This window comes from Chelonoidis abingdonii, chromosome 10 (genome assembly GCF_003597395.2).
Source record: "Chelonoidis abingdonii isolate Lonesome George chromosome 10, CheloAbing_2.0, whole genome shotgun sequence".
Classification (NCBI taxonomy): domain Eukaryota; kingdom Metazoa; phylum Chordata; order Testudines; family Testudinidae; genus Chelonoidis; species Chelonoidis abingdonii.
In genome coordinates this window covers 14,496,247-14,522,542 of record NC_133778.1, presented here as the reverse complement: position 1 = coordinate 14,522,542, position 26,296 = coordinate 14,496,247, and the positions used below count along the sequence as shown (strand labels likewise).

The 26,296-nt window shown below is 45.5% G+C and overlaps 1 protein-coding gene across 2 annotated transcripts in view; it reads right to left on the bottom strand.

The window, feature by feature from the left end:
* Nucleotides 1–13,943: 13,943 nt before the first annotated feature.
* LANCL1 (LanC like glutathione S-transferase 1) overlaps nt 13,944–26,296 on the bottom strand; it is a 28,856-nt gene continuing 16,503 nt past the window's right edge. Inside the window, exons 5-10 of one of the 2 annotated variants that reach the window (XM_032765029.2) lie at nt 22,063–22,198; nt 21,468–21,614; nt 19,274–19,456; nt 18,595–18,771; nt 18,028–18,100; nt 13,944–16,006 (exon numbers count right to left, since the gene is read on the bottom strand). In XM_032765029.2, the coding sequence (XP_032620920.1) occupies nt 15,930–16,006; nt 18,028–18,100; nt 18,595–18,771; nt 19,274–19,456; nt 21,468–21,614; nt 22,063–22,198 (793 nt within the window). In that variant the 3' untranslated portion in view covers nt 13,944–15,929. The remainder of the gene's footprint in view (nt 16,007–18,027; nt 18,101–18,594; nt 18,772–19,273; nt 19,457–21,467; nt 21,615–22,062; nt 22,199–26,296) is intronic. The other variant, XM_032765031.2, reaches the window with a different exon arrangement.

Here is a 26,296-nt window from a genome sequence, read left to right as displayed (position 1 = left end):
TGGAATCTGGCTGGTGGCAGCGCTGTCAGATCTAAGCTGGTAATTAAGCTTGGAGGTTTCATGCAGGCACCCACATTTTGGACGCTAAGGTTCAGAATTGGGACTTATGCTTATAACAAACCTACACTGCCTTCTGCAGTTATTTGCCCCAGAGCAAAGTGAGTCAGAATTTTGCACAGGTATAGATGATTGCACAAGGCGCAATGGAGAAGCAGGCCTTACGATTCCCCTCTATTCTGAGGTCTAAGATGCTCTTTGACACCTTGTCAGGTAACATTTAAAAACGTTTCTACAGACAGAGTAGGTTGTATTTTAATACATGTTAATTGGTCAGGGTGGACCCTCGGCTCCTGTAAGCAATTACCTCAGACAGCCAGCACAGGTTAAATACAACATGCCCTATTCACACAAGGGCTTTAAAACGTTAGCAATAAATAAATAAATAAAATACCCCAACACCTTTTATTCTAGTTTAGGTACACTGTATTGCTAGGAGATCTTCCACTAACCCTTTCTGTCAGTTCTGGTGCACTGGGCTTTTAATTAGATACACATTGGTGTTAATGGGCCAGATTCCCCTCTGCCTTATGCAGTCCTTCACACCTGTGTCCAGTGGGTGTCAAGTGCTCCCAGAATGATCTGACAAGGGGCAGCAGAATGGAGAATCAGCTTCTGATGTCACTCAGCCTTCAGGCTTTGTCCTGTCCCTCTACAGGCTGCTGGGCTCTTCCAAAGGCAGCTGCAGCCCTGGACTGTGCCTTTGTCTTATTCTTAATTATAAACCTAATTAGGGAGACTCTTTGCCACCCTCCCACATGGGTCTATGTGGGTCTTCTAGAAGCCCTTGCTCTTTTGCAGCCCAAGTCTTTGGCTCCAGGGACATCCGGGGCTTTCTCCTTTTTGAGTGGAGTCTGCTCGGCAATGAAATTCCTTACAAACAACTGGTCAGCCTGTAGTTTCTCTAGTAGCTGCTGCCTGGGAAGGGAGGGTGGCTTGCAATAATGTTTGCTTTTTTGTTTAAACCAACTCAGTTATTTTTGCTAGAGAAAACAGTTACATTTTATGCTGGGCAGAATATGGAGAATTTTCTTGAAAATCTGTTTTCATGCATGCAGGTAACTGTGAATATTCTGCCATTTTTGTAGGCTTTCTCGGCATTAAGGGGTGCAGATTGGCGTTGGTGGACTACGGCAGAACTGAATAACTGGGAAAGATGGTCTAAGCCTTCCCCAAGCTCAGGCTTCCAGATCTTGTGATTGCACTCCCATTGATATACATGAGTAATTTTGGAGGTCATGCACTTCTAAAAGGCCCCCATATTTTCACAACTCCAACCGCCCAGGAAATACACAAGCAAGACTCAGTCCCTGATTTAATCTGGGCCACGTCTGATGTTAACGCATCCCTGAAAATTAGGGCTGGGTTTTTCTACTGACCCAACTATGTGTAGTCATATACTCTGATGCAAAGAGAGTGTAGAACAGCACCAGGGTAACCTGGCAGCCTATGGCACCTGCTGCACTGTAGTGTGAATTGCTACACAAACTTCAGGGCCATGGAGAATCAGGCTCTTGGAGTTCATATTGAGAAAATACGAAGGTTTAGAGTTTTATGTGGGGGAAGGCAGCTCATCTTTTTGCTACAACTCTTCTCTCCTAATTATATAGATAAGTAGAGAGATTATATTTGGGACTGTAAAGGCCAGAGAAGGTTTCACACTGGAACTTCTAAAACTAAGGACTCTAGCAAAATAGATGGTGTCTAGTACCAGTTAACTTCCTAAAGTGAGACTCCTCCTCTCCCTAGGAATGGTCCCCTGTCACCGTAAAGTGGGCTCTAGGCAGGATTCTATTTGTGGTCATAACAGCTTCTGCACCTTTCAGAATGCTCCTAACTCTGAATAACGGACATTGGCCATCAGTTTTAAAGCAATTCTATTTCTTTCTGCTCTGCTTCTGCCTTTGGCAGTAGCAAGTGGAAGCTAATCCCGTCCTCACTAGCTATGGTGCCTGTCACCTGATGGTCAGACACTTTAGCAGATTTAGCCAATTAGTGGAGGCACCTGTCTGGTGATGGGACTCGGTCCATGTGTGTTCTGTATATTACTGCAGCCAAGACTCAAAGACGGACTGTGGTGTGCAGTCGGCAATAGCTAGCAGGTAAGCTGAGCCAAGCTTCCCCACAGTCAGGCCAGTAGAAACAGTTAGAAGCTCATCTCAGCTGGAAGTGGCTCTCTGCATATTTTAGAGACCACTTGCCTTGTGAGACACGGGAACATTGTTTAGTGAATCGTACAATCAACATGGGCAGCAGGATTGCAAAGAGTTCCCAGGTCCCTTTTCAGAGTTTTCAGGCTGTTTGTAACTCCTACAATGCTTGCTGCACTTACAGAGCGCACAGCCAGTCGCTCAGCAGTTTTCGCATGTGAATGGCACACTTATGAAAGGCATTGGCTTGACAGACTGAATCTCTGCTTATTGATCAGCAGCAGCACAGGGAATAGCAGTTCAAGCTTCCCTCAGATCATCCCACTCAATGGGCCTGTATCTCCTCTGCAGAGACAACTCCTAGCCCAAAGAAGCCATTCAGGCTCTATTTCCTTGTTTGAATCTTTGGCCTCTTTGCTGAGGTTACTAACGTGGATGCTAATTGTCATAGTAGTTTCTGTGATGTCCATTAGGAAGTGGACTAAGCCCTGCAACTCCTTGAACCTGGGCTACCCCACAGCCATTGGATAATATACCTATTTGTCCTGGCTGTTCTAGGAACATCAACCTGCTCAGAGCCAATGGCATGGCTAGATTTGGGTCTTTTTGGGGTGACTGATTAACTCAATCCCTTTACCCATAATAATCTAATGCAGGAAAATCATGTCACAGACCCATTTGAAACCATTAATAACTATTATATCAATGCCTACTGGGGGCCCTGCTCGTGAATTCCTTGAAGTGAATTCTCCCGTCTTGTTATTTCTGAGAGTATAGGAGAGTATAATAACCAGGCAAAGAGGAGGCAACAACACTACCATTCTGTTTTACACCCACTTTCAGTGCTGCTCGCTCTCCTGGCTTTATTGTGCGTCTTGTGATAGTTGGTATTTTTCTCAAAGCCCCAGCTCCTGGAGTCATGTGATTTTGCAAGAATCTCAGCTTTCTTTCCTTGTAGTTAAAAAAAAAAAAATGTTTCCACCCCTATTCGTTGAGGAGAAAATCTTGAAAACATGAATCTGTGAGTCCCAGAAACTAGAAGTCAGATAAAAAAAAAACCCCAAAAGCATTTCTTTTTAAGAACTCATGATTTTTAAGCCATTCCCATGATAGCCGAACTCTTGGGGTTGGCAATACTGAACTTTGCATTCACTGGGCCAAATCCTCAGCCTGTGTAAATCAGAGTAGCTCTAGTAACTTTGCATCAGCTGATGAGCTGGCTCAGCCTAAGTAGAGGCGCAAATAATTACACCCAGGTGCCAGGCAATGGAGAATCAGGCCCCTTGTGCACTCCAGTTGTCCACTGACGTTTTCTGGAGTTCTGCATGAGCTCGGCTTGCAGATGTCACTATAGATCGACCAGGCTCACTCATCCTGGGTTAAATGTGTAGATTGATTCGACAGAAAATAATGGTGTCTGAAATCAGGACGAATTAAAGTGAAGGTATATAGGCATGTGCATAAGGCCCTGACTCTGGGAGTCCCATGATGAGAATAGAATATTTTGTGTGTATGTGACAGAGCGATTTTGATGAAAGCTAAGTACTCTGCTGAATCAGAACCTAAATCAGGATTAACTCCATTGAAATCAAAGGATTTACACTGGCGTAAATGAGAGCGGAGTCAGGCCAGGTTAGTGCTGCTCCTCTAATACTTGTGTTCCCTGGTAACGTGTTTCTTTTCACTAATAATGCCAGTCATCATTGTACTTCTCAACTCTCCTATACTCTCAGAGATAACTGTGATGACGAAGACACTAGTTCTCCATTGGAATCTTGTGGTGCTGCTGCCTGCTTCAGAGCCTCAATTAAGTGAATATAACTACATGAAGCGGGGGTCTATACCAGTGGCTCCTGAAGCAGAATTGGGGCCTTACTTAGGCCTGGTCTACACTACGAGTTTATATCAAATTTAGCTGTGTTAAGTCGCATTAACCCTGCACCCGTCCACACAACGAAGCCCTTTATATCGATATAAAGGGCTCTTAATAGTGGTATCTGTACTCCTCCCCGATGAGAGGAGTAGCACTGAAATCTGTATTGCCATGTCGGATTAGGGTTAGTGTGGCCACAATTCGACGGTATTGGCCTCTGGGCGCTATCCCACAGTGCACCATTGTGACTGCTCTGGACAGCAATCTGAACTCGGATGCACTGGCCTGGTAGACAGGAAAAGCCCCACAAACTTTTGAATTTCTTTGCCTGTTTGCCCAGTGTGGAACGCCGATCAGTACGGGTGACCATGCAGTCTCAGAATCAAAGAAGAGTTCCAGCATGAACTGAATGGGAGATACCGAAGCTGATCTCTGTATGAGGAGATGAATCTGTTCTATCAGAATTCTGTTCCAAAAGACCAAATGCCAAAGCATTTGAAAAAATCTCCACGGCTATGATAGGCAGAGGCCACAATAGGGACACAGCACAGTGCTGCATGAAACTTAAGGAGCTGAGACAAGTGTAATGGAAAGCCAAAGAATAAAATGGATGCTCGTGGAGGGAGGGAAGGGAGACTCAGGACTCCAGCTATCCCACAGTTCCCACACTCTCCGAAAACCATTTGCATTCTTGGCTGAGCTCCCAATGCCTGAAGGGTCAAAAACATTGTCGCGGGTGGTTCAGGGTATATGTTGTCAGCCCCTCCCTCCCCCCCCCCGGGAAAGAAAAGGGGAAAAAATTGTTTCTCGACTTTTTTCAATGTCACTATATGTCTACTGGATGCTGCTGGCAGACACGGTGCTGCGGCGCTACACAGCGGCATCCCCTTCCCTTCCTGATGGCAAGTGGTGCAATATGACTTATATCCATCATCATCATCCCGTGAGTGCTCCTGGCTGGCCTCGGTGAGGTCGGCCGGGGGCTCCTGGGCAAAAATGGGAGTGACTCCCGGTCATTCCCTTCTTTAAGCTTTGTCTAATGGAGATTCAGTCCTGCTTGGAATATCATAGCAGCTGGAGGCTGCCTTCCCCACTGTCTTTTATCTCTGCTTGCAGAGGCAATAATGTCAGTGTTGTTTCTTATTCCTGCATTCTTTATTACTTGATCACACAAACGGGGATAACTGCCATGGTAGCCCAGGAGGGGTGGGGGAGGAGGGAAGCAACGGGTGGGGTTGTTGCAGGGGCACCCCCTAAAATGGCATGCAGCTCATCATTTCTGTGGGATCTCTGCGGTTCTGACCTGGAGTGGCTGTTTGCCTCTCTGGTCCTTTAGTAGACTTGCCTGATATTCTAGGCAGGACTGACTCTCCATTAGACAAAACTTAAAGAAGGGAATGACCTGGGGAGTCATTCCTATTTTTGTCCATGCGCCCCCGGCCAACCTCACCGAGGCCAGCCAGGAGCATCCATGAAAGCAGCAGATGGTACACTATGACTGGTAACTGTCTCTGCTACCTTGCAAAGGCAAGGGAATGCTGCTGTGTAGCACTGCAGTACCGCTTCTGTCAGCAGCATCCAGTAGACATACGGTGACAGTGAAAAAAGGCTACACGGGCTCCATGGTTGCCGTGCTATGGTGTCTGCCAGGGAAAAAGGGCGCGAAATGATTGTCAGCCCTTGCTTTCACAGAGGGAGGATTGTCTGACGACATTTACCCAAAATCACCCGCGACACTATTTTTGCATTGTGATCTCAACCCAGAATTCCAATGGGCGGGGGAGACTGCGGGAACTATGGGATAACTATGGGATAGCTACCCACAGTGCAACACTCCGGAAATCGACCCTAGCCTCGGTACATGGACACGCACTGCCGAATTAATGTGCTTAGTGTAGTCACGTGCACTCGACTTTATATAATCTGTTTCCAAAAACCAGTTTCTGTAAAATTGGAATAATCCTGTAGTGTAGACATACCCTTATATAACATCAGTGGGAAAACAACAGTAGACTTCAATAACATCCAATTAGTAACACAGGAAAGAACATTTACTCTAGTCAGCTAGGCCCTTTCAACTAGACAGCTATGAGTGCACTCCTACCTATTTCTTCAGTTAGTGCTCTTGGTTTTTAGGTTTCTGCCCTTAATGTTTTGAGGAGTATAATCATTTTCAAGAACTCAGGACTCAGAGTTTCTGAAATCAGTGTTGAAGGAGCAGAAGGAGGAATTTTAAAAAATAAAGTATGGTAACCAGAGGCTAAACTATGCCATCAGAATTCCTCATTAAATGTATCAATTGGCATATTATGGTCCCAGGATAACAAAGTAATTACATTCTTCACTATTCCCCCTCTTAGGGATATGTTTTCCCAACAGAAACCCCATTCCCATCATGTGTGTGCAAAGGCAGGGAAGGAGAAAGAGCGAGATTAAGATGGAAACAGTCTTTCTCTAGGAAGTACAGACATTTTCAAAGGAGTATTGTCAAGGTTGCCTGTTGTCATCCTTTGTTAGAACAATCAGAAGAATTCAGGGATTTGGGATGGAGAATGTTCATGGCAGCACAGGAAAAATCTTGCATGCATGTAGCAATTGTTCTTGCCAGTTTAAAACAGCAGGCATTAATCCTGTTTCAAGATTTAAAGAGAACTGAACTCTTCTTATTTTTGCACAATTCAGTATTGGGTCTTAGCCTAGCCTTTGCCTTTGTATATCTAATCTGTTAAGTTTATTTTAATTTTCTTTTCATCGTGACAGCTGCTAGAGGGCAGAGTTAGAGCGAATTTGATTAGTGTTATCAAAATAGAAGAGAGTGGTATACAGTGGTTAAAAGAAAGTAGGATTTAAAATTCATAGGTTATATTGCTAGCTCTATCATGACATCTATCCCTTGGCAAACCATGGTTTGATGCTTAATTAAATATTTGTAAATGGTTTGACATTACTGGATGGTACAGACTAGAGAGATGAAAATTCTAAGCGATGTAATAGACATTCTTTCTCCCCAGCAAAATTTTTATTTCCATGTGTCACCAGTCTGTGTTGGCATGTTTCCTGCTTAGAACTGACCCAAACAATGTATAAATTGGTTTGTGGCGATCCATTGTTTCAGTTAGTGGGATAAATTCAACCTCACTGGAGGGAGGTAAAACTCCCATTGAAGTCAATGGCACTGGACCTGCTTATACCACAGCTGATTTTCCCTGGTGGTTATTAGCGATAGCAGAATTCACAAATGCATAAGCGTTATTTCCAGTGTCACAGGGTATTTTTTGCAGCAAAAAGCCAAATGAACTTGGCAAGTTTTAATTGTGAAATTTGCAAACCAGAATAGCAAACATTGTCTTTGTGCTCAGTCATAGCACTAAAACAATTGAACTCTATTGCCATCTACTGGAGGGAAAACTTCCCTCTTCTATAATCACCCCTGCCAATATTTTAACATGCCTTCCATGAAAATATGCCTTTTTGCCTGTGATATACCCCCACGTACCGGGGTGTACATGTTTGCAGAGCAAAACAAACAGTTCTCCATACTCTTCTGCATTTTAGGAACAATATACAGGCTTGAGGCCTTAGCATCCATGCTGTGTAAAAAGCCTCATAACTGCATGCCCGGTGTGTGCCGATTTAAATAAAATAAAGGTTAAAATGTCTTTTGAAGTTTGGCTCTTTAGCAGAATATTGATGTGAATCAATTTCCAGTCTCACCTTATATGTATGCTAAGACTGTGGTAAGAGAGAGCTTCTATCTTTTTAAAAATAACACTTCTAGATTTTTAAGCTACTGCTGTAGGCAAATATGCAGCACAATAGAAATATGAAAATACACACACACAAAAAGCAAATGATATACATACCACTATTTTTAATAAGGCTTCTCCAAGAGGGTAAGCTGCACAATTCTAGCACCTCAACAGGGTGCTTTCAATACTGGGGATGAAATCATGATTCCCTGAAGTCAATGACAAAACTCTCATTGACTTCTGTTCAGGCTTTAACCCTTCCTATATATTATGGCCAGAGCTGGTATCATTGTCTAGCTTTAAGATTTTGTGGCATTCCCAGCATAAGACCTTGTTTTCAGTTGCCTTTTGTCAAACTTTAACTATTTGGGCTGATATTTTCCATGCCGAGTGACTGCCTCAAGTTTACCTTTGTTTGGAAAGCTTCAGCTAAAATAGTTCAGCCACATCAGAGAATTAATGGGGGGAGGGGGGAGAGAAGGATGTTACTTTGTTCATGCTAAAAACAAACCTCTTGTAACCTTTTCTTGTGACGATCTAGCACCCCATGTTTTGGAGTAGGGATTTCATTTGGCAGGGTAGTTGCTGTAGTGTCAGGAATATTCCATTTGTTGTTCCTGTGAAAAACCACTCACATTTGATCAAGCTGTACCAGGACTTACCCTGTAATTGAGACTCTGGGGTGTGGCACCGGCAAAGAACTGAATTCAGGGAGTCTCTCCTGAGCTCTCAGGGCTTCCCTGGCTGGGAGGAGAACTTTGAGTAATTAATTTAAGCTACAATACAGAAATGTATTTCCCGCACCCCCCAGAAGCAGTGCAAAGGCTTGGGGGAGTCAGGAGTAATGGAGGAGCTGAGGGAGAGGGACGGACCCTGGGTGTGAACCTGGAGGGTTGTTGGAAGTGGGTGGGAGAAGTATGGAACAGGTATTTTTGCAGGGGAGGGATTGTTAGGTAGCTGGAGAGTCTCCCCTATGCAGACCCTGGCTGACTGCAGTCTGTCCCTTTGTCAGGCACATCTGACCCTATCCCTGTGTGTCCCTGCACCCCCACTCCCCATTCAGCCAGACATATCTGTACATGTCCCTGGGTGGTCCTGCACCTCACTCCCCATTCAGCCAGGCATAGCTGTCCCTGTCCCCATGTGGCCCTGCAATACCATTCAGCCACCTCCTATCCCCATATGGCCCTGCACCCCCACTCCTATCCAGTCCCTGGCTCATTATTGTCACCCTTCTAGCTCCTGTGCCTCTGCCACAGTATGTCCCCCCCATTAGCCCTTCTGGACCCCAGTCTGTGTAACTCCCCCCAGCAGCCCCATGTTCCATTCCCTGTGTGCCCCCCATCCCATGCCTCCTCACCTGACCCCATGAGGAGGGAGCTATGAGGAAGGCAGCCTCTGCTTCCTACCTCTCTGCAGCTGGCTGCTCTGGCCAGTCAGCCAGCTGTCCTCTCTTCTGGCACCACATCTGCCCCTGGTGGGTGAGAGGTGTAATTGGAGCTTTCCTTCACCTCCCCATCAGAATCAATTATTGTGCGGGGGACGTTAATTCTGTGCTTGCACAGTGGCACAGAATTCCCCCAGGAGTAGAACATATAAAGTGCTAAATGATACTCAGTGTTCTGAGAAATCAGGACTTGAGGATCTCAGCAGGGCACCCAAAATTTGTGGACACTTTTGAATGCTTTGAGTCTCTGTCTCAGTTACCCATCTGTGCAACAGGGATAATACCACCCACTCATCTCATGGGGGTGTTCTGAAGTTAAATACATTAATGTTTGTGAAGCTCGAAGATACTGTAGTGATTGTGCACCAGAGAAATGCCCATTAATAATTCTGTCTTCAGAGCCAGGGTTTGAATAGTGAGCAGTAAATAAGACCCGAAGTCATACACTGAACAATGAGAAAACAAAATATCAAATCGCTGCTTATTCCGGGAGCATCATCCATTCTGTGCACTGATTGAGGCAGGGGTCCTATGGAAAAAATAGTATGTGACCATGTGATTGAGACGGTCTCATAATGCATACACAGAGGGGGCTGAATTAAGGGTGCACAGGCATTTCCTAACTTCTGAGTGTTTGACTCTGTAACCTTTATGTCCTTTAAACAAAACTTTGTGTGTGTAATATATAATTCATATTGATAAATATATCAATATGACTGTACAAAATTTAAGGCACAAAGTTTGCTGTGGACCATATTAGCCTTAAGTGTTTTCAAAGAGAGTCAAGCTCCATTACCTAAAATATATTACACAATTGTGGTGCTGGTTTATAAATTAGTTTATCAAAGGAGCTATACCTTTGCCCGCATAATGGTATGAGGCCTCACAAACGTTTCTCTAACCCTTATCCATGTGGTGCTAGAACATTGACCGCTGACTTATTGTCAATATAGATTGTAATTTATGTGCCTATGAAAAGTTAATATAATGCAGAAATGGGAAATTAACCTAGATGGCCATGAGCAGCAATCGGAGGTCTGTCCCTCCCCAAGACGCTCCCTCTATCTTGATTTCACCTCTTTCATGATTGTGCTTGCTGCTTTCTAACAGCAGTGATAGTCTAAGAGCTAGTGATGGTTGCCTCTTGATGGGAGATTGGACAACCAAGGATGGTTCGTGGCTAACAATACTACATGCGTTTTTCATGTTGACAGTCCTGGTCATACATATAAGCTGAACACAAGTTAAGTTAGGATGGAGGCCAAATGAAAACCAGTTGAGTTTTCTGAATGGGACATTCCACTTGATTTGTTGGTAAACTAACTTGTCGAAGTTTGTGCATCTGACCAGCACGCTCCTCAAGTAGCTTGTAGAGAAAACAGAAAAAAATATTTTAAACAGCCCCCATTGTCCAGAGCGTGCGTGTGCGCGTGTGCCCACACACACACACACACGCACACACACACACACACACTTTTTTTCTGTCCTTCTGCTAATCTCTAGAAGAGTCTTGACAGCTCCACTGAACTTGCTCAGGTCTTGCTGCTGAAGCTACCGCTACACCCTTTGCCCTAGGCCCTGCAAGAGGGCATGAGCCATGCCATGGTGCACCATGAGACACTTGCTGGTGGACTCTCTGCAGCTTGAGGTCTTCAAACCACAATTTGAAGACTTCAATAACTCAAACATAGGTTAGGAGTTTGTTATAGAAGGGGATGGGTAGGATTCTGTGGCGCTGCTTGTGCGGAGGTCAGACTAGATGATTCATATGGTCCTTCTGACCTTAAAGTCTATGAGTCTAAGTGCAACTGACAAGCCCAAATTAACTAATATTGTCTGTTTTCTCCTTTCTTTCAGTTACCAGTATCGTGTTACTTAAGAGGCTGTCAATTAATTGCAGTTACTCACGTGATTAACTCAAATAATTGTTGATAAAAATTAATTGTGATTAATCCAATTTAATTGCCCTGTTAAACAATAGAATACCAATTGAATTTATTAAATATGATTTTTTCTCAATTATTCGTATATTGTATTGTGTTGAAATCAAAGTGTTTTTTTATTACAAATATGCACTGTAAAAGATAACAAATAGTATTTTCAGTTCACTCTCATACAATACTGTAGTGCGATGCCTTACATGAAGAAATGTAGATTTTTTTTTGTTACCTAACTGCACCAAACAAAACAATGTAAAACGAGCCTACAAGTCCAGTCAGTCCTACTTCTTGTTCAGCCAATACCAAGACAAACAAGTATGTTTACATTTACAGGAGATATAATCTGCCCTTCTATTTACAGTGTCACCGAAAGTGAGAACATGCAATAGCAAGCACTTTTGTAGCCAGCATTGCAAGGTACCTATTGCCAGATATCTTGAAAACGATCTACATCTCGGTGGATGCCCCCTTCATTAGCTTTGCCAACATTCCAGGGGACATTCGCAGTGAGATGCGTCGTTTAAAAGAAATAAGCGTTAATTACATTTGTGTCGAACTCCTTGGGGAGAAAGGTAGGATCTCCTGCTCTGTTTACTGCATTCTGCCCATATATTTCATATTACCAGTCTCGATGATGACCTCAGCAACATGTTCATTTAAGAAACACTTTCACTGCATTTCACAAAATGCAAAAGAAGGTCCCGGGATTCTAAGATAGGGTGAGATTTTGTAGCTAAAGTTAAAGAATCTAAGACTGCTTCCAAAAATCTGAGAGGGATGAGGTGTGGACGCATGCTTTCAGAAGTCTAAAAAGAGCAACACTCCAATTGTGGAAACCTACAAAACTCGAACCACCAAAAAATGAAAATCAACCTTGTGCGGTGCATCTGATCAGATAATAAAAAATTGAACATTCGGTGGTCCGATACTGTTTTGGATTTTCTTTTGAGTAGGCAGACCCATCACAGCATGGACGCATGTCCCCTGGATGGGGTGAAGCATGAAGGGTAATATGAATCTTGTGATGCCGGCTACTCGGTGCCATGAGAACAATCCTGTTCCACTGTTCAGATGAACATTGAAACAAGAAGCGGGCGAATTATCTCCTGCAATATGTAAACAAACTTGTTTATCTGAGCGAGTGGCTTAACAAGAATTAGGACTGAGTGGACTTGGAGGCTCTAAAATTTGATATCGAATGCAGTTTTTTTGTACATAATTCTACATTTGTAAGTTCAACTTTCACGATAAAGAGATTGCACTACAGTACTTGTATTAGGTGAATTAAAAATACTATTTCTGTTTTTTTACAGTGCAAATACTTGTAATCAAGAATAAATATAAAGTTAGCACTGTACACTTTGCATTCTGTGTTATAATTGAAATCAGTATATTTGAAAATGTAGAAGACATCCAAACCTATTTAAATAAATGGTATTCTATTATTAACAGTGCGATTAATCACAGTTAATTTTTTTTAATCGCTTGACAGCAAAAGCACTACTTTAAACTAGAATGAGAACAGATGATTCAAATGGATGGAGTCCCTTTAATAGAGCACACACAGTCTGTAAAAAGCAATGCTGCTTACAAGGGAGTTTTGCCAGAATAAAGACTAGTTCAGGCCTGGGTTTATGTGAAAGCCACAGGGAGTACAGAATACACAGAGCTGAAATGAGAAAGTCATCTTAAGGATAAAATAAAACCCATGTTTTATTTGGTGGGGGCGGGGCAGCAGATGCTCAATAGAGTGAGAGCAGTTCCATTCCCCCTTCACAAACAGGACAGAAAAGGCCAGGCTGGATAAGAGGCAAGCAAAACAAAGCCCCAGAACATTATTTATCACCAAGGAGAAAGGACCAACTACTCAGTTTTTGTTTTCTCCAGTTTAGATTGCAAAAGCAACAACCAGCAATCCTGCTTTGAGCAGGAGGTTAGACTAGATACCTCCTGAGGTCCCTTCCAACGCTGATATTCTATGGGCCTTATGGTTACTGGAGCAAGCCAAACTAAACTGGGGAAAGAGGAGTTGGAGCTCAGACATGCAAATCTCTTGTCAGCTGTAGTTGGGCCCCCAGTGGCAGTGATAGGGGACTGGTACGCAGGTCCATGTGCGTACTGTATCTACAAACCAGCGCTGTTACGGTCACAGTGTTGACAACCCCGAATGTTCAAAAATGAGTCAGACACCTTCTCCTCCCCCTAGCAAATCAGGACAGTAGTGTTGAAACCGTGAGATTCACAACATAAGTTTTGGATTCCTTTTTTATTTGCTTTCTGAGCCCTTCGGTCAAACTCAAGTCATGTTTTCAGGCTTTTTGACAAGCCACGAGGGCTAGAAACTTTTCAAAATGAAATCTGAGCTCTCTCAGCTACAGGAGCTGTGGCTTTCAGGAAAGCGAGATGTGAGATAATTGTGTGTTGGAAATGCCGTATTCAGAGGCTCGCAATAAACCCAATGTTTGATGGCTGTGACCAGGGCGCCACGGTGATGGGAGTTAGCTGGCAAAACTGACAAATTCACACACTTCTGTGAAGCAACAGGTGGACTTCTCTTTGCAGGCATTCATGTCATGTCTGCAGCATGCTACAAACAGGTTCCATTTGGGTCTTTCTGATTGCGCCCACCACAGTAGAGTCTCAGCAGCTGCTGGCACACACTGCCCTGTCAAGATACAATTATTGGGCATAACCAGTGAACAGGATTAAGAAAAAAGGACCTACAACTTGTGCGTTTCAGCATTTTATTAAACAGCTTTCAACCTAAGAGTTGTACACCATGTCCCCAGCTCTTTTCAAGTATACATGTCCACGCACAGTAGCATACATGCTGCTGGAATACGTTGTGCAACAGGCTGCACGAACTCTTTCTTTAATAGGAATTCTGTTTAACAGAAATTCAAAACACCAAGATGGGGTCTCAAATCAGTTGTCACTACAGGCAAGATGCAAGTTAAGTTACAGTAGGCTTCATCTATAGCACTTCTCCAGAACTATTCAATTACTCAAATCCTCCTTCCTGGAGGTCACTTTTTTTTTTTTTTGGTTATTCACCGTAGTGTTAAATACTCAGAAACACTGCAGTGAGAGTCTTAGCTAGTCCAAATGAGCTTTATGCTTTTAACTGGGACACCCAGCGAACAGTAAATTAGCTCCACTGTGTTTCCAATTTTTCTAATTAGCTGTCCACACAATCAATGCTGAAACCTTTAGTGAGAAAGTCAACGAAAGCACTGCCTGCAGTGGCAAAGGAGTCTGTGCAGAATATAGTTTACGCTGCTTGCTCAGGCAGTTCACATAAGTGAGCTGGAGATGATTTTCTAAGAGAGATGCAGTCTTTAGGCTCTATTAGTGTTTCTAGCTACTCACTATCAACAGCCTTGAAATATCAAAACCATTTCCACCTTTCTTCAGGCCTAGGGCAAGGTGAGGAATAGGAGGTCGCATCCAGCAGCCAATGGAAGAGCCAAGAAGCAGGTTCAGGAATCCAGCAGCGAATGGAGAGTGCTCCTTTACCAGAGCACATTCGTTAGCAGGACAAGTGTTTACTAGGACAGATCCTCAGCAGGTGTAAGCGAGTGAAGCTCCATCAATGGATTAATTCCAATTTACAGCCAATGAGGATCTAATCTATTGACTGGACAAGGTATTCGATCAATACCAATTTGGGCAGATTTCCCAGCTACTTTTCGAATGGATTCTTGTTCACGTATCAGGCTACAATGAGTAGTAACAAGTGAGCTGAGTTACTAAGGTTCGTGGAAGCTGATTAAAGAAGTAGGAGGTATTAAGAAGCCAGTAAAGCTACAAATATAACAGATTAAACACTGACAAAACTTACTGAAATAGGTTTCTTTTTCCACAACTTCTGTTTCCAGGCCTGGTTCACCAGGCTAACAGCTGCAATGTTATATATAATTTTAAGTCAAGACTGCAGAAAGCTTTCAAAACTGAACTTGAAAGATCACAGTTGGCAGTAACTTAACTCTTTTAAACTGACACTTTCAGTGACTGAAGGCTTTCTCCTGTAGCATTTAGCAGAATATGGTGAATCTGTACAATAGGTTGTGGATTATGTATTCCTGTCACTGACAAAATGCACAAAGAGTGAAACACAGTCTGCTTATAAAGCAGAAAGATGTGAGGTTTAAGAGAGGACTCTGGCATGTCAGTGATAGCTGTGACAGTTGCAGTCTGCCAAGAGGATGGCATAAGAAATAATTTCTGTCTCCACAGTCCATCATAGTCAACTGCCCAAGGAACAGCTCAGTTAGTACTGCCTACCTCCATGATTAGACGAGAGAATACCTAGGTGCCAATAGGAGGTAATAGTCGTAAGATTTCATCTTTTGTTTTCCAAAGACAATATTTTAAGCTTCTATCCCTGTTACTCATGACAAAGTTACATTAATAGAAGAAAATTTCTCCCTGGAATTCAGATGCATAAAATAGCAAAGCTCTGAGTTTGCATATCCAACAAAATACTGTACATTTCCCATTTTTAGGAACCAATAAACAAAAACCACGGGTTTTTTTTAAATCTAAACAAAGCAAGAAGAGCACTAGAAAAATTTTAAATATGGAAAAGAACTGGAACCATCAACAACGGAACTTTACAAGAGATGAGTTTGAAAAGAGACTCAAGCAAGCTCCATCTCCTTGTCCAACGGATGCGGGGTGTAGTGGGAGTGCAGGGAACTGCTACGAAGGGTTTTACAGCTCAAATGCCGGGAACTTGGCCTTCGTTGGTACCAGGAGATCAGCAAGAAAATATATTGTCCCAGCCATTCCTGAAGGAAAAAAAGAAAATTGTTGTTTCTCAAACCTATAACAGGGAGATTCTCATTGCATGTCAGTATTATTATGGTGTAAATCATAATGACTGTGAGTGTGAATCATGGAAGACAGGGAAACAGGGGCCATTTTCAAAAGCACCTACGTGACTCAGGAGTCTAAACCCATTTTTCCAAAGTGACGTAGGCATTTAGAGCCAGATTTTTAAAGGTATACAAGTGCTTAAGATGCAAATAAGATGCAAGTAAATCTCCTTAGGCGCCTATTTGCAGTTGTAAGCATTAAAATACCTTTAAACATCTGGCCTTTCAATACTTTTGAAAATTTTACTCCAGCTCCTCAGCTGATGTAAACTGTCCTAGTAGAGTTGCCAGGTGTCTGGTTTTCGATTGGAACACCTAGTCAAAAAGGGACCCTGGCAGCTCCTGTCAGCGCTGCAGACCTGGCCCTTTAAGTCTGTTTAGTGTGGGGCTGACAGGCTCTCTACCCAGCAGGGGCAGCTCTAGATATTTCACCGCCCCAAGCACAGCGTCATGCCACGGGGGGCACTCTGCCGCTCACCGGTCCCGTGGCTCCTGTGGACCTCCCGCAGGCGTGCCTGCGGAGGGTCCGCTGGTCTTGCGGCTTCGGTGGAGCCGCGGGACCAGCCGACCCTCCACAGGCACGCCTGCGGGAGGTCCACTGGAGCCGTGGGACCAGCGGACCTTCTGCAGGCATGCCGCCGAAGGCACCCTGCCTGCCGCCCTCCTGGCAACCGGCAGAGTACCCCCCGTGGCATGCCATCCCAAGCATGCACTTGGTGTGCTGGGGCCTGGAGCCGCCCCTGCTACCCAGCTCCGTGGAAGTGGCAACATGTTCCTCAGCTCCTAGGTGGGGGGACGGCCGTGGGGCTCCGCATGCTGCCCCTGCCCTGAGCACTAGCTCCACAGCTCCTACAGCTGGGAACCGTGGCCAATGGGTGCTGCGGAGGTGGCATCTGTGGACGCAGGCAGAGCGAAGAGCCGCCTGACTGCCCCTGCACCTAGTAGTCAAGGAACATGCTGCTGCTTCCAGGGAGCCACCCAAGGCACCCCAAATTCCCTCTTGTGCCCCAAACCCCAGCCCTGATCCCCCTTCCGCACCCAAACTCCCTCCTGGAGCCTGCATCACAACCCTCCTCCCACACCTCAACCCCCTGCCCCAGTCAGAACCCCCTCTCACACGCTGAAACCCTCAGTCCCAGCCCCAGCCCGGAGCCCCCTTCTGCACCCCAAACCCCTCAACCCTGGCTCCACCCAAGAGCCCGCACCCCCGGCAAGAGCTTCCCCAACCCCCTGCCCTAGTCCAGTGAAAATGAGTGAGTGAGCGAGGGTGGGGGAGAGAGAGCAACAGCTGTAGGGATGGAGTGAGTGGGGGTGGGGCCTCAGGGCAGGCGGGGCAAGGGTGTTTGGTTTCGCATGATTAGAAAGTTGGAAATTATGTCCTAGTTCCATGGACGTGAGTGGCTCTGTGATTTATGGTGACTGTGGAACTGGTTAGATTTATGGAGCAGCATAGGTATCAGCATTTGGGAAAGCTATCTGTTGCCCAATCATGGACTAGATCTGTGGCTTCTTTTTGTCCATTTCTCCATTGTTCTTTAGCGGGACACTGAAAAGGACTTGCACAAAATAGTAAGTACATAGAGTGCAGAGGTTGGCTGGCTAGCCAGCCTGAAATTACTGTAGGTTTAAACTGTCCCTAATAAAGACTTACTCCAGTGAGAATTATGAACCGTACCAGAGCTGAGTGCAGGAGGACTCGGTGCTTATGCCAGCCTCCAGCTCTCCCAGCTGGGGTTGCAACAGAACAAGGAATTCCAGTTGTAGCCATTATCCACTGCTGTTAAAATCTCATTCAGAGAGGGTCAAAACAGCGGGTGTGATTCTCCTGACGCTGATTTAGGGGGTCTTAATGCAGTTACTCTCAATTTACACCGGTGTGGGATCAGACTCAGGATTCAGAACATATTACGTAGAAAAGGCTGGACAGAGATTACCTTCAAAGAGAGAGAAGGGCGTGTCTGGAGTCCGGCATCCATGCTCCCCATAACTCAAACACCACTCTGCAAACTGAGGAAGGAAGAACAAAGTGTCCAAACTTTGTAGGAGACGTGACATGGACGTTAAAAATACAGACACTCTCCCCAGCATCCTCCAGATCTCCATCTCATCACGACAATGGAACAGAAAACAGGCTATTGCAAGGCACTGCTGTTGACTACAGCCTAGCAGGGACAGTGATGAGAGTGACTGTTTAAGGACCATCCTGGTCTACAGGAAATGAACTGGTTAGTGCTAGCTGCATCTGTGCCAGGCTAGAAGTTAGATTACAAAGGAAAGAACCATCACACAGAATGCAGAATCAAAGCATCCTAACTGGCTCTAGAATGTTAGTTACATTCCACCCTAGCCTGACCGGTTCCTCTCCTTAACAAAAGATGGTCCTATGATTTTCTAGCAGATAACTTTTTTAAAAGGTGAGCTATCCCAGGCAGCATCCAATCTTTCCATGACCCAGTGGCAAGAGTCTCTCCTCTGTGTCTGTTGCTCATACGGATGCTCACCTTGCAGGCCCTGTACAAGTATTTCATGTTTTGAGTGAGGCTGTATAGCATTAGGAAGGCATAAGCGTTGCCAGCTGTCCCATGGCACAGCCCATAACCTTTCTTCAGTAAACCCCACTGCCAGATCACTTCCGCGCACTGCAGCGTGTCACTCAGATACTGCTGGTCAGCAAACACCTGTGGAGATGAGAGAGAGATTCCACTCACTGCAATTATCCCCTTAGCATCCACGTTGGGCTGGAGCAGGCCCCTACCTACTTGGTTAATGAGCTCCTATCGAGAGTGACCTCTCCTACTTAAGCAATGGCACTGTGACTTTGCCTTCTACTGTCAAAGATTTTTAAAGTGATAAATGAAGCAGCATCACCGTTATTTAACTCACAATGAGCTGTCACCATTAGTCACCTACCACAGAATGAGTACAACACATGGCTGACTCCATAAGCAACGAGAGCATCCTGCACTTGGGACAAGACACTGGGACATGTTCAGAAATCATTCATTAAAAGTCTAATTTGCATTTTGATTGGTGTGTAAGTGTGGGCATGCATGGTGGCGCTGGTGAGTTATTTCATTAGAATAATACGTGCTCTGACGGAGACTCCCCGCTAGAGGATTCTCTGAGATCAAATTCCATGTTTAAAGCTCTCCTGTCACTGTTTTCCAGGACCTCCTGTACCTTATAGGCCTGTGCGAGCATGTAGATCACGCCAGGTGCCCCGTGACACCAATGAACAAGCAAGTCTCTGGCATCATCAATACAGGGGGGGTAGTTGCCTGATGGGAACTTCAGTTGGCAGACATAATCCACACTGGGTTTGACTGTGTTATGCAACTTCACTTGGCTCACGCCAAGGCCGGGCTGAAACAGACAGACAAGAGAGGCTGTTAAACCATGAAAGTAGTACTGTACAATTCCCTCCCCCAGCCGGCAATGCTAGTTTTAGACGCATAAACAATTTATGCTTCAAAGATGACAAGAGAATTTGGCATTACCGATTCCTTCCAGCTTCTTCAGCTGTGCAACATCAGCTCGTATCTTTCCTCCTATACAGACGGGCTAGGAGAACACTGGGGGCAGGCTGCTCAATGCCTCGGGTCCGAGCGTGCACCTGGTCATCCTTTAATGCCTCTTCCGCTGCAGCAACAGTGACTGGCTCCAGAGGGTGCCCAGCAAGGGGAGTGTGATGGGGTGTTCACCCTATACTAGCCCTGAAGGGGTGAGAGCAGCTCAGAAGGGACAAATGAACCTTTAGGCTGCACCCCAGGGAGAGTCAGACTTGACTGATCAATTACTAATTGCTGAAGCCCAGCTTGGGGAGAAGCTGGGTAAGGTATAAAGCCAGCAGAAAGGGGCTGCAGGGAGGGAGTCTGCAGTTGCTCTCTGGACACAGAAAGGTGGGTAGGGGGAAACCCACGGGCTCAGGGGCTGAGGAGAGCAAAAGACCTGGGCTCCTGTCCCTAACGGAAGGGTTCACCCAGAGGAGGTGTGAAGAAGAAAGCCTGTAGAAGGCAGAGTAGGAAGAAACCCAACGACGGAGCAGTGAGGGCTGAGACTGTGTAGACCTTGTCTGCTGGGTGGGCCCAGGTTTCCCACCAGCCAATGGGAAGTGGTGCAGGATGGGAAGTTGCATCTGGACAATTGGTCTGGTGAGACTTTGGTACACCAGAAGGGGAAAACTATATCGTCACCTGGCTGGAGGGCTGGGTCACAAAGAGAGAGCGCCTCCCAGTCCCGGAGAGTCAGAGGGGCTGCGGGGCAGGTGAGCAACGGAAGTAGGGGGCTCGACTCGACAAGGGCTGACTCCCAGACCCAGCCACAAGGGGGTGCCCCCACTAGTGAGCGAACACTGTTACAGGGAGAAAAATAAGGGGATCCCTTTGGATTTTAAGAGACAAGGAAAAGTGTATCCTACAAATCTGAAGTGGTTAGGAATAGCTTAGAGGATATGATCAGGATTAATGAAATGAAGCAAAGAGAAAAACTCAGGATGACTATCAGGAATGATTCCCAGACAGCAAAACCTAGCAGATCACGTCACCTGTAGAGAGCACCACCGCCCCACAGTGAGCTGCAAGGCCAGCCCAATTTGAAGATCTCAATTTTCATTCGTACACAGATCATGTAAACAGGTTCAACGGTAACAACCAGTTTAAAACTAAGGGAGCAACTTCACCATTGACCTCATTGAAAGAAGGAATGGATCCTCCATGTCCTCCTCTAATTGCACCACATTGGCCAAAAACTATATAGACAGAGTTCTCTCTTAAGTTGGCAGCTCTGAGCCCCTTGGAATGAGCATTTTAAGCTAAGAATCATATCATTCCCAAATTGCTAATGTGCAAATTGAAAATCAATACCTGTGCTGTACAGCCACCAATGATAAGGAATTACACAGTCTGATGTCCTCCTCTGTACCTTCCCTGGTACACTTTCCCTGTAAGCGTATGGTGCATTATGCTTGACTGCTCTTTTCTATAGCCCATGTATTCCAGATTCAGCTTGTAACTTCATTGTATAAGGAGCCAAGATGCCAAACTCAGGCTACCTGAATCCCCATGATTTTCTAGGTACCTAAAAGTTAGGCATAATGACAATTAAGTTTCTTTATGAATCTAGCTCTAAGTGACTAGCCACCTCAGAAGTGTAGTAGCCCCCTAGAAACATAGAGTCTGGAGCATTTTAGAGGTGTTTTGAAAATAGGATTTAAATCAAACGAAAAAGAGCATCTGATGGACAACTGACCATGATTGACACCAGTGTGACATCACTAACAGCCAATCAGAAAGCTCCCCAGGTGTCCCAAGTTCTAACTGGAGGGCATTAGAAGTGAAACTGCTGGGAAGGCCCTTTCTCTCCAGATGTCTCTCACCTGCATAAGGTAGTAATAAATTCCTGCCAGGCCATGGGCGGCCCCTATGTAATACTCCTGGTACCACTCATACATCAACGGGCTCTTGGCTGTGAAGTTCCTCCTTTTGGCCAGGCTCTCCCCAGATGCCATGACTGCATCGCAGACCTGCAGGCAGAAACCAGATGTGAGTGACGAAAGCTTTGAGCTCTATAATCTCTTCCCTCCAGCCTGGCAGACAGTAGCCAGCGCAGCAGGTATCACAGTGCAAAATACAGTTATGCACCTTTGTTATTCTGCACGTGGAAATCCTAGTTTATGAATGGGGGAGAGGAACAGGGGCTTCTTCGACTCTAGGCACAGAATCCTAATGGATTAGGAAGGGCATTTGGCACAATATCCCCTTGGAAGAATGGGGCCTGCAGCAACAACTGGAGGCCTTCACATGTGTCCTGTCATGTCTTCACACATGCCAGAGTTACCTAGACCAGCATCTATTTTCATCCTTCCAAGGATGTGCTGGGTGGGAAGCGACAAAATACAGAGGACAAACGAGTAGGATGCGGGAGGCTAATTCAGTCTACATTGGAGAGCTACTGGAGAGATGACAGGGTACCTGTTGAATATAGTTCTGAGGGATTTTTTCCTCTCCAAAATGCTTGTTCACGAACAGCAGTGCGTAGAGGTATCCCATGCGCCCATAGAGCATTTCATCAGGTGCTCGTGGGTCAAGTTTGTGCAGCTGAAGCAAGCTGGAAAGAAAGATTCAGGTGAGGAAGTAGATTGGCAGGGATGAGCTATACAAAAACACCCTCAAATTGTAACTCCAGTTGAAGGCTACTAGACTGGAACACAGGAGATCTGAGTGCAGATCCTAGTTCCACCACAGGCTCACTCTATGTGACCTTGGGAAATCTCAGTGCCTCAGTTCTGATCTGTAAAACGGACATAATCCTGCCTTTGTCTTGTCTATTTAGACAGTCAGCTCTTCAGGGCGGGGGCCGTCAGTTATTATGTATTCGTACAGCGCCTAGTGCAAGGGGTCAATTGGGGACTCTAGGCGTTACTGGAATCCAGGTAATAACGTTGATAGTCAAACCTAAGTTGATAACTGTGTGGGTAAGGCGGGATGACCCTTTAAAGCAAGGAAAACATCTCTTCCATTCCCAGCTCCCCCATCACAAGCCATAGCGGTGCTGTTAGAAATTCAGCTTCTGTGCCACGAGGCACTTGCAGAAGTGATCAGCATCAGCTGATCAGAAGAGCTGAGCCATGGCTGACCATTTTTGAACATGCCACCCCTTACGTTTAAAAGCCTTGACTGTGAAAACCCAAAAGCTCTCGTGCTGTTCCAAAACAGCTGGGGTCATCTCCTGAATGAGGAAGGAAGGCGAGGGGGCTGGGGGAAGGAATGTGAATCACTTAGGCAACAGTGCACAGTGAAGTGGGAAAGGGGTGATTATGAAATACCAAGCCTCTGTGGGGTGCAGAAGAAACAGCCAGTTGCTCTTCATCCATCTAGGCTGGGTTAACTAATTATAATCACAGGGTCAGTCCAAGTGCAAGCACCACAGGCTTCTTTCAGTGCAGTCACCTACCACAGGAGTGAGAGTATGGATTGCCTGACTGCACCGGACTTTAAACACACTGGCAACACAGAACAAGGAGTCCAACATAGTTTGAAAAGTCCTCGCATCATCCTTCAGATGATTAGGATGCTGAAGTTGGTGATGCTCCTGCAAGTGTTAACAAAGTTTGACAACTTCGCTTTGTGACCCAATCGCTCAAGATGCAAATGAGCCTCCATTTTTGCCTCTCGCCACTCTTCCAACAAGGTCACAAGTTCTTCCCTGTCAGAGCATTAAGTTGAGGCAAAGAGGAAAGTAGTATTTTTTTTCCATCCCTGGGGTCAGCGGCCTGGAAAATGCTGTCACTTTCAAAATGACAGTATGGGTGCTGCATTTCCTCAAGGCTGCTCCTTTCAGTGCCTCTTGCTGCCACTCTGACAGGCACAAGGCACAGGAACTGCACCCTCGAGGAACCACTGGTGCAGGGCTCCCTGCCACAGCCGCGTGAGGGAACAGCAAAGGTACAGTGTCAGCGCTTGCTCTTGGGCAGCACATTCTTTTTTAAAAGGAAGCAACAGCCAGTTGTCCAGAATCCCCTGGGATCATGGAGGGCGCCGTGTTTCGGCTCCTGGCAGCAACAAATCTTTGCTTGGTGTTGGATTCAATGTGACTAGAGATATTTAGAAAGCGAGAGCCTCAAGACAGATTTAGTCCAGGTCGTCAAAACAGACGGCTACCGAGTGTTGTGCTGCTCCCCCCTGGATGTTTCCCAGACGTGAGAGCAAGTCACTGACTTCTCACCCTGCCTCCTAACCATGTGCAGGCAAATGTGGGTGGGAGTGGGAGGCAGGGGCCTGTCTCCCATACACACTCCCCAAAATCAGGCAGCAACAGGTCTCCCTGCCTCATGCCACTGCCCAGAATCCTTTGGTGACCGTATTTCCAGGGAGGATGGGGGAGAAACAGCTGGAGTGTGGTCTCCTGATTGTTGGGGGTGAGTGGGGTGGGGAAGGAGTGCCTGGAAGGGCTGGGTTACGTATGGCAGGTGGAGTGGGAGTGCCTGGGGAGATGCCAGAGCCTGCAGGACTATAACTGCATGAAGGTGCTTGGGGAAACTGGGCGAGGGGGTGGGTACATGGTATGCCATGAGCAGGGGGAGCGTGTGAAGAGCTCCCTGGGGCAGTCTGGTGGGTGAGGGATAGTCTGGAGCCAGTGTTTGTACTGTTGCTGAAAGCTGCTTCCCCCAGCTGGCGTAGTGAGGGGAGGAGGAGAGGAAGTCTGCAGAGCAGCTCCCGTCAGCATCTGGGGGACCAAACCACAGAGTAAACAGGGGAATCAAAGGTAATATGGTCAAGAGGAGTGGGGCTGCCAATTGTGGGTGTGTCGCACAAGGTGCCAGACCCCTGGCAGCCCTGACAGTACACAGAATGCCATTTTCCAGCAAGGGACGGTAGTAAAAGGTACCTGACAGTTAGACACCACAGATACTAAACCAATCTATTAATTGCTGAAAACTAACAGTTTCTGGAAGAAGCGAAAATGTGGCAGCGGGACAAGATTCTGTGCGCCAATTACTCTAGAACCAAACACCTGATCTCCTGATGGCAGCAAAACCACAGAACACAGTCTGTAAGAATATAGTCCAGGTTTTCACTGGCTGTTGGAAAACTGACCACCTTGAAGTGTTAGAGCCTCTCAGGGGGATAAACATTTTGGGGTCAGGAACTCATTTAGGCAAGTGCTAGCAGCCCCCTAGAAAAGAAGCTTGTGTGTCTTCCACTGCAGAGAAAGCTCTGCTGAGAGGCTCACTTCAGCCTTTGTACAGCTAGAATGCACTCTAAAGCACAGGGACCCAAAGAGAAACAGGCATTGCGATTGCTATTCTTCTCCACTGGAGAAACTAAGAGCTTTCCACTCTAGAACTCAGCAAACTCTTCAGGAGCGCAGTAATAAACTGAAAACCCATTCCACCTTTTGATTAATGGAAGTATTTCTTGTAGAAAGCAGCTTTTCCTGTTTTAAGGGTACTATGGCCTGCTCTGAACAGTCAGGGGGCAGGCAGTAGGAAGGTTTGACCTAACCATTGCTGCTTGAATACCCCATTTTCTTTTCTCTGCTTGCCTTTCGGAAGTAACCAATTTCCAGTGCTTGGTCCTCCAGATGCCATTAGATGGCAGTGCAGAATTAATCTGAATTTCTGCTCTGCCACAAAACTGATGCAGCAAGGGACAATTACAATAAAGAAACATGGTTTTGGATCTGTTACAATTTGGGGTTTAATTCCCCCTACAATTGTACATCACAGTTTGAAAGAATGGTGTCCAGATGTCCCTTTGTAGGCAAATATATCTACATCACATCAGCAAGCTTCACCAATATGATGCAAGGTTGACCAATGCAATATTGTTAAGATCCCATGTATATATTTCCAGATTAAAAAAAAGGGACTTTTGTCTCTAGACTGGTCCAAGCTGCATATTTCGTGAGCGCTAAATTCATATCAAAAAGAAGATCATCTCGTTCTCAATTAAAATGAATGGGAACTGGGTTTCCAAATCCTTTAGGCAATTCTGAACCTTCCTCCCCCTGGTCATTTTAAAATAATTGTGCTGTCTGACCCCCATAGCCAGATAACCGAGGCTATTCAGCGTATGTTTCTGCCGTTGTTAGGATCTGGTAGATTTGTTTATTGGTCAACTTTAAATGGAAAGTTTGCCCCAAGGTATTTCTCATCATTTTAAGACTCCTTCTATCATATACCCTTGAAAGCTTACAATTGAAATCTGCTCCTCTGCTAAGTCTTTTTTCTCTGTCACATGCTAGCCCTATTCAGGTAGCGTACAGTGGCGTGTGTGTAAAAAATAACAACAAAAATACAGATGAAAACACAATTTAAAAACAGACATAAGACAAAATGAAAAAGATAAGCTTCACCTTGACAAAATGTCCCTTTAACTGTAAGGGTGGAGCTGGTAAAGAAAATTCCAAGTCTCCCTCTTCTCTCCACCCCCCTCCAAAGAAAAGATAGTGGAGAGAAGTCCATTTTCAACCAACTATAGAACTAGCGTAAAGTTTTCAAAAAATCAAATTTTGTTTAAGACTCTGAAAAATGGAAACATTAATTAACAAAACCACGTGCAGTTCCCCCAGCTCGTCTGGCCAGCTGTAGTGCTGTTGCAATCCCTGCTCAGTGATAGTACTGCCATTCTACCCCGGCATCCAGAAAAGCAGGCTCCAACAAGGGCCAGCTAGTCAACCAGGCTTGGTTTACGTCCTTAATGA